A 9011-nucleotide genomic window follows, 5' to 3' on the forward strand; every position below is an offset into this window, starting at 1 on the left:
GTGTAAGGGGTGTCGCAGTTGTGTGGGGCGGACTGGTTGGGCTGGATGCTCTTTACCTTTCTGCCATTGTTCATTGTTCATAGGTTTATATGTAACCTTCAGGGCTGCTGACCGAGGGCCGTGCGGCTCTTTGTCGGCCGGCGTGGACACGATGGGCCGAAATGGCCTCCTTCTCCGCTGTAAATTTCTATGTTTCTGTGTGCCCTGTCGAACCCCTTCATAATTTTAAAGACCTCTATCTAGAGAAAAGATTAGCAGCCTGATCAGTCTTTCTTGATAGTTAAAACCCTCATATACTGGTATTATCTTTGTAAATCTTATTTGTGCTTTCTCCAGTACTTTTTGTAATATGGAGACCAGAAATGTGCACAGCACTCTAAGTGTGATCTAACCAAGGTTCTATATAAGTTGTGTAAATACACTGATCACTGTATGCTGAGGAGAGAGGGCTGAATGTTGTCAACTTGCACTTTATAATCAAAATTGAAATCTCTTGAACCCAGGTTCCGAGTGCAGTGGAACGATACATGGTGTCCTCCATTGATTCTGCAAGCATCTTGCTGGTCATCAGGGGCAAGGCCACAGCCAAGGCTGCCCCGTCTCAGATCAACATTCACCGAGGATCCGTGCTGTTCATCGCGGCCAACGAGCGCGTTGACCTGTGTATCGACTCAACAGATGGGATGCTGCTTTTCAGGGCGTGCTGTGTGCTGTAACCTCTCTCGCCCTCCACCCCGTATCCTTGTGACTAAAAATACACTATTCTGTAGTACTGTAGTCCGGTGAACAGATTGCAAATCGCATATGAATGAGGTTAACCCTTAAGTGTTTTTTTTTTGTGTGGGATTCAAAATTTTACATTGTTACCAAGGTAACTGTGGCTGCTGCCAACGAACAGGAAGCTGCACAGCAGAATTTTCTGCATAAACTTTCATAAATCCTTTAGAAACACCATGAGCCGATAGAAACACAAATTTGACTTTTAATTTTTATTTTCTTCTCCTGCCGGGGTTCATTTCGGCATCAGCGATCTCTTTTCCCCACTCCCTCCCCTCCTTTCTCCCTCACCAGTCGGTGGCAAGTTCGGCGAGAGCAACCAAATCACCACTGCAACTGCACATGTGCAACGACTTTATTCCGTTGGCAGCAGCCGCTTCCTGACAATTTTCATGAGTGCGATTATTTTTTTTTTCTGTAAGAATATAAGAATTAGGAACAGGTGTATTCTACTCGGCCCCTCGCCTGCTCTGCCATTCAATGAGATCATGGCTGATCTTCTACCTCAACTCCACTTTCCTCCACTGTCCCCATATCCCTCGATTCTCTTAATATCCAAAAATCTATTGATCTCTGTCTTGAAGACTGAGCCTCCACAGCCCTCTGAGTTAGAGAATTCTAAAGATTCACCATCCTCTGAGTGAAGAATTCTCTCCTCATCTCAGTCCTAAATGGCCGTCCCCTTATTCTGAGACTGTGACCCCTGGTTCTAGACTCTCCAGCCCGGAGGAAACATCCTCCCTGCATCTACCCTGTCAAGCCCTGTAAGTATTTTGTACGTTTCAATGAAATCACCTCTCATTCTTCTAAACTCTAGAGAATATAGGCCGAGTCTATTAAATCTCTCCTCATAGGACAATCCCCCCATCCCCCCATCCCACCATCCCAGGAATCATCCCAGAATATCCATTCTGATCCCTTTTCCTGTCACTATTTTTCTTTGCTTTATTTCAGCTACGATGACGTGGAGTCTTTTGGGGGGGGGGGGATAGCTTTGTAGAAACATAGAAAATAGGTGCAGGAGTAGGCCATTTGGCCCTTAGAGCCTGCACCGCCATTCAATGAGTTCATAGCTGAACATGCAACTTCAGTACCCCATTCCTGCTTTCTCGCCATACCCCTTGATCCCCCTAGTAGTAAGGACTACATCTAACTCCTTTTTGAACATATTTAGTGAATTGACCTCAACAACTTTCTGTGGTAGAGAATTCCACAGGTTCACCACTCTCTGGGTGAAGAAGTTTCTCCTCATCTCAGTCCTAAATGGCTTACCCCTTATCCTTCGACTGTGACCCCTGGTTCTGGACTTCCCCAACATTGGGAACATTCTTCCTGCATCTAACCTGTCTAAACCCATCAGAATTTTAAACGTTTCTATGAGATCCCCTCTCATTCTTCTGAACTCCAGTGAATACAAGCCCAGTTGATCCAGTCTTTCTTGATATGTCAGTCCCGCCATCCCGGGAATCAGCCTGGTGAACTTTTGCTGCACTCCCTCAATAGCAAGAATGTCCTTCCTCAAGTTAGGAGACCAAAACTGTCCTGCAACAACAACAAATTTGTGTTAGCTCTTAGCTGTTTAGCTCCATGCCCTCCCACTCCTCCGATCCATGAGGTTGCTGAATTAACCTGGCTGTTTCACAACGCTTCTCTCACTTCCTCATAATGATCTGTGTTCAGAGGACAATTAACTTGCTGATGGATGTTGATGTTCGACGACGGGGGAAAAAAGCATGTTTTGTAAACCGTGTTGATAGAACATCGCTGTTTTGGGAGTTGGAGCCAAAGCTTGTTGCATTACTGAGGTAAAGAACAATGGTCCACCTTACTGACGTTTAATTTCGGATATCAGGACCGTTGGGCTAGCACTGTAGTTACATAACTGGCATCTGCTATAAATCCTACCATTCTTTAAATAGAACGGGGCATTGACTTTTTCCCACCAAAAAATTCTAATTTATAAAAAAAAAAATTTGTTCACAGGATGTGGGCTTCGCCGGCAAGACCAGCATTTATTGCCCATCCCTAATTGCCCCTTGAGAAGGTGGTGAGCCGCTGCTGCAGTCCGTGTGGTGAAGGTGCTCCCACAGTGCTGTTAGGGAGGGAGTTCCAGGATTGTGACCCAGCGATGATGAAGGGACGGCTGATATATTTCCAAGTCAGGATGGTGTGTGACTTGAAGGGGCACGTGGAGGTGGTGGTGTTCCCATGCACCTGCTGCCCTTGTCCTAGGTGGTAGAGGTCGCAGGTTTGGGAGTTGTGGTACTCGGTGAGGATTTCTTCAAACTCTTTTTGAAACTCTTATCCTGTTCAGAGCCCCTGATAATTGTGTTGCAAATCACGGAAACATAGAGCACAGAATGAGGCCATTCGACCCGTTGTCAGCTGTGGCTCGGAGGGTCGCACCCTCATCTCTGAGTCAGAAGGTTGTGGGTTCAAGTCCCACTCCAGAGACATGAGCATAAAAATCTAGGCTGACAAACCCAGTGCAGCGCTGGGGGAGCGCAGCACTGTCGGAGGTGCCATCTTTCGGATGAGACGTTAAATCGAGGCCCCATCTGCCCCCTCAAGTGTACGTAGAAGATCCCGTGGCACTGTTTCGAAGAAGAGCAGGGAAGTTCTCCCTGGGGTCCTGGGCCCATGTTTATCCCTCAATCAGCATAACAAAAAACACATGATCTGATCATTGTCACATTGCTGTTTGTGGGAGCTTGCTGTGCGCAAATTGGCTGCCGCGTTTCCCACATTATAACAGTGACTACGCTCCAAAAGTACTTCATTGGCTGTAAAGCGCTTTGAGACGTCTGGTGGTTGTGAAAGGTGCTATATAAATGCAAGTCTTTTTCATTGTGCCTGTGCTGGCTCTTTGAAAGAGCTCTCCAATTAGTCCCACTCAACGTTCCCTTTAAGCAGTGCGGCCATGCAGCGGGTCTGGGCCTCCCGTGCAGCCAACTCAGCAGCTTTTAAATGCAAAAATCGCGCATGTGTGGATATTTGAACGGGCCGGCCAGCCCCCCAAAAATTAAAGAGAGCATTGGTCGCACTCCCCTGCTCCTTCACCATAGCCTTGCAGCTTACTCCTTTTCAAGCATTTATCCAATAGCACATCTTAGTATTTATTTTAGTTCTTGATCATGTGTAAAATGTTACCATAGTATACTGGGACGTTGATATGGTAGTCCTGTTCAAATACTTTAGATATGCTTTGGAATTCAGAAGAAAGCAATATTTTACTGAACTGCTGCTTGACTGTTCAGGGTGAGCGACTGTGCGAAACTTGTGTCTCTAAGGGAGGTGGAGTTGAGGCCAAACTCAGGTCAGCCATGATCTTATTGAATGGCGGACCAGGCTCGAGGGAACAAATGGCCGACTCCTCCTGTTTTGTTATGATTCTGCATCTTCTGCCAAAGCCTGCCTCTGACGATCCCCATGGGACTGCAGTCTCCGGCAGGTTCCCGGCCTGAGTTACTAACCAGCCAGCTCCACTCCACGGTGTGCACCAGAATGAAACCCCTCCAGTTCGGCATCACTGCAGCCTGTGGCGTACATCTGGGGAATGAGCACTGGCAAAGTGGAGGGAGATCACTGTGTGAGGAGGAGGTGTGACTGCCTCCAGTCCGAAGCTCACGTTAAAAATCTATTCGGCCAGGTACTTGAACCACCTGTAAACTCTCAACACATTTGTTGGCCAGCCAGGAGGCAGGAATGTCGTCAGCCTTTCCCCAATGTAACATTTCATCAGTGTTTAAGTTAGCCAATGAGAAGAGCCGTTCTTTGCTCGACCGACTAATCAGAACTACGTAGCTTTTATGATAACGCCATCCTAGCTGTTCCACACTGTGTCAAACCAGTATAAGAACATAAGAAATAGGAGCAGGAGTGGGCCATACGGCCCCTCCTTCCTGCTCCGCCATTCAATAAGATCATGGCTGATCATCGACCTCAACTCCACTTTCCCGCCCGATTCCCATATCCCTTGATTGCCCAAGACTCCAAAAATCTATTTATCTCAGCCCTGAATATATTCAGAGACTCTGCATCCACAGCCCTCTGGGGTAAAGAATTCCAAAGATTCACAACCCTCTGAGTGAAGAAATTCCTCCTCATCGCTGTCTTAAATGGCCGACCCCTTATCCTGAGACTGTGTGACCCCTGGTTCTAGACTCCCCAGCCAGAGGAAACAACCTCTCAGCATCTACCCCGTCAATCCCCTTCAGAATCTTGTATGTTTCGATGAGATCGCCTCTCATTCTTCTAAACTCCAGAGCGTTATAGAGCCATTCTACACAACCTCTCAATCTAGTGAACCTTCGTTGCATCACCTCCAAGGCAAGTATGTCCTTCCTTAGATAAGGAGACCAAAATTGTGCACAGTACTCCAGGTGTGGTCTCCCCAAGACCCTGTACAATTGTATCTACAGTTTAACAACCTGCTGACAAACTGTTGGGGCTGTTCTTGAGTGATTGCTACAGCCAGGTATCTTGCACTGCATGTGCTAATTTTATTTACGCAGTGAAAGTTTACCTCAGAACTTAAAACATATTACGCTGCCATAAAATGTGGCTCCCTTGTATAGTCTGGAAGTTAAAATGCGAGAGAGACAGAGGAAACGAATTATTTTAATGAAGGTAGTTGGAGTAGATTTTTTCCTCCAGAGTTTTACGAAGCTGAAACCTTTATCTTAAACTGAGGCCAAGGACCTGGGGCAGGACCTGATGAAGGTTGAAAACAGTAACAGATTTGGCTGCTTGAAACACTTTTGAATGTGATGGGGAAATGTAAATTATTCATATCCGCTGTCTTCTGCTAAACATTTTGAGATGTGGTTCTATGCTTAGCTTTAGAAATTGGGTTTAATTTAATCTTATAAAGCCATGAACTGATCTGAGTCAAGTGTTGTCACTTAACTGTGGTAATGAGACAGATGTAATTGTTAGGAATCATAGAGATTTACAACACAGACAGAGTCTGTGCTGTCCAAAACAGAGCTATCCAGCCGAATCCCACTTTCCAGCCTAATCCCTCTTTCTAGCTCTTGGTCCTTAGTCCTGTAGATTGCGGCACTTCAAGTGCACGTCCAAGAAATTAGGGTTTCTGCCTCTACCACCCTTTCAGACAGTGAGTTCCAGACCCCCACCACTCTCTGGGTGAAAAAGGTTCTCCTTAACTCTCCTCTAATCCTTCTACCAATTACTTTAAATCTCTGCCCTCTGGTTGTTGACCCCTCTGCTAAAGGAAATGGGTTCTTCTTATCACTCTATTTAGACCCCTCAATTTTATACACCTTAGTCAAGTCTCCCCTCAACCCTCTCTGTTCCAAAGAAAACAACTCCAGCCTATCCAGTCTTTCCTCATAGCTAAAATTCTCCAGTCCTGGCAACATCCTCGTAAATCTCCTCTGTACCCTCTCCAGTGCAATCACAGTTTTCCTGTGATGTGGTGACCAGAACTGCACGCAGTACTCCAGCTGTGGCCTATATAGTGTTTTATACAATTCTAGCATAACCTCGCTGCTCTTGTATTCTATGCTTCGTAGTTGTTAACATAAGGAAAGGCAGGTGTGTGAATGGGTTAGTTACAAGCCAGGTGGAAGGGGATTCCGGTGCTTCTGTATGACCTGGGAAGAAGCTTTCTGCAGAGCAGACTTGTGACCAAAACACCCGATCGCAGGCCAGTGATCCAGAAGTGCTGCTCTCGCTGTGAGAGGCCTGCGTTATGTGCTGCCTCCAACAAGTGATCTTTAAGCGAAAGCTGGATTTGTTTCTGGCTGTGGCGGAGATCACCTCTTACAGGAGGTAGGTACTGCAGGGAATTTAATGGCCAGCGTGATGATTTGGACTAGTTTTGATCGCCTAGCTGGGTCGGAGAGGAATTCCCCAGATTTTATTCCCCAATTTGGCCTGGTGTTTTAAAATCTTTTTTTTTTTGCCTCTCCAAGGAGTTCACATGGCTTCGGCTGGGGCGGAGTGTATATGTTGTGATACACAAGGTATTGCAATTGTGTGGGACAGGCTCAATGGACCAGATGGTCCGTCGTTGTTCGTTTATCCCAAGATCCTGTATCCTGGAACGCACCTGGGAGATGCAGTTTGCTTCCTTGCTGCTGCTCGGTCTTGTTGGCCCAGCAGTACTGAGGGCATATCATCAATGTACAAGCATCGTTAAGCTTCAGCTCCCAATTGTTCAGTCTCCAGCAGAGTTGCAGAGTTAATGATTGATCCTCGTTACAGTTCACATCTAGAGATGCTGACAATTTTTTTTAAATGGCTGGAAATCTGAAGTTAAATCATGAAATGGTGGAAATCTGAACTGTTGTTCACTCAACATCAGTTTAAAAAAAAAAGAAAACCAGGCTGAGGTTGGCCTGGTCAACCAGGCTGAGGTTGGCCTGGTCAAGCAAATGACCCAGTAAATGAAGGGTGAGCTCACCCTTCATTTACTGGGTCATTTGCTTGACCAGGCCAACATCCCCAGCATTGAAGCACTGACCACGCTCGACCAGCTCCGCTGGGCAGGCCACATTGTTCACATGCCTGACACAAGACTCCCAAAGCAAGCGCTCTACTCGGAACTCCTACACGGCAAGCGAGCCCCAGGTGGGCAGAGAAAACATTACAAGGACACTTTCAAAGCCTTCTTGATAAAATGCAACATCCCCACAGGCACCTGGGATTCCTTAAGAAGCACATCATTGTATTTACTCTAAATGTAAACATTTCAAGAGTAGAAGAAGCAACCGACACAAATTGGGAGGAATTTGTCCTGGGGAGCGCACGGCAAATACAGGGGAGGGGAGAACGGAGTTCTGACGAAGGGTCATCGACCTGAAACGTTAACTCTGCTTCTCTCTCCACAGATGCTTCCATTAACTGAGATCTCCAGCATTAGCTCAGGTTCCAGAATATGCAGTATTTTGCTTTTGTACAGGGGAGAGGAGGGATGGGGGGGTGGGGAAAGAGAGCTGGTGCGGCTGGGGTAAACAGTCAAATCCTCAATGTACAATGTTCTTACAATGCTGGTAATCTACTAGGAGACTGTACCGGCCCATTTATACTGCCTGGGCTCCACATTCCTTCAAACCTGAGTCACACGTCTAATTCTGAGCTCACACCCTTAGGCTGGGTTGCACTGGAATGCGAACCTATTCGGAAATTGCTAATTCAAGTCATGTAATGGTGAAGAGAGATGTTGCAGCTACTGGGTGAAAGGCCAGGTGGATCGAGACCTTTGTCAGAACTCAGCTCTGGTGGGGGTTTTGCGAAGGGTTGTGCCCATTGCATTTACCTGTTCCCCCCCACCCTGTCTGGATCTGGCAGACTTCCTTCTCCAGCATTGTCCCATTTTAATGGTTTAATCACCCTAGCAATGGGCAGGTACTTTCACGTCCCTAACATCCTTTTCCTTGCCTTGCTGAGATAATCTTTTATATCCAACAGGTTTTTGCTTTGCTGTTAAGCTGCTCACAGGTCAGTCAACCGTTAACCACCTCCAGATCACTGGAGTATCTCGCGTCTCTTTTTCTCCCCTGCCTATTTCTGTTCCACCCGTCATCATCATCAAAACTCTGCGCGAATGAAAGAACCCGGAAAGGGTGGCAGCAGCAGTAGTAGGGGCATTCAAGCCGGTTTATCCTGTAAGGTCCCTCAAACCACCCACTTAAGGTTCCAAATCTGTTCATAAATTAATGATCACTTCCTCCCCTATTACTAGGGAAGTCGAGGGTTATGGGGAGCGGGCAGGAAAGTGGAATTGAGGCCAAGATCAGATCAGCCATGATCGTATTGAATGGCGGAGCAGGCTCGAGGGGCCGAATGGCCGACTCCTGCTCCTATTTCTTGTTATGTACTTCAAACACTCCTGCAAGGTGGTTTACGGATTTGGTCAGACTTGAGAGAAGGGAATAAGCAAGATTCCTGACAGACCAAAGATGTTTTCTGGTCCGTTAATTGCATTAGAAAGAAGCACATTGGTCAGTGTTTTGCTCCTTGGGTAAACTTTTGGTTTTAAGAGTAAATTTGGTGACCACTGCAGTTTGCTCAGTGTCCAATGGTATGAAATGATCACTAGTGTACTGTAACTAAAATTATTTTAGTTGAATTATTTACCCATGTTCTTAGCTGAAGACTAAAATAAATGTTAGTGTTGATGATCGATTATAAGGTGAAGGAATGTATGATTGCTGATGTAATGTACAGAGTTTGAAATAAAATATCCAATGACTATTTTTCACATG

At 46.2% G+C, this 9011-nt stretch overlaps 1 protein-coding gene across 4 annotated transcripts in view; it reads left to right on the forward strand.

The window, feature by feature from the left end:
* The window catches only part of mpi (mannose phosphate isomerase), a 43091-nt gene that overhangs the window by 28197 nt on the left and 5883 nt on the right, over positions 1–9011 (forward strand). For 3 of the 4 annotated variants that reach the window (XM_070865016.1, XM_070865017.1, XM_070865018.1), the window contains one exon: positions 504–7178. In XM_070865016.1, coding sequence (XP_070721117.1) covers positions 504–716 — 213 coding nt within the window. In that variant the 3' untranslated portion in view covers positions 717–7178. Of the gene's footprint in view, positions 1–503; positions 7179–9011 lie in introns of those variants that run through there. The other variant, XR_011588268.1, reaches the window with a different exon arrangement.

The sequence above is a fragment of the Pristiophorus japonicus genome, chromosome 21 (genome assembly GCF_044704955.1).
Source record: "Pristiophorus japonicus isolate sPriJap1 chromosome 21, sPriJap1.hap1, whole genome shotgun sequence".
NCBI classification, from domain to species: domain Eukaryota; kingdom Metazoa; phylum Chordata; class Chondrichthyes; family Pristiophoridae; genus Pristiophorus; species Pristiophorus japonicus.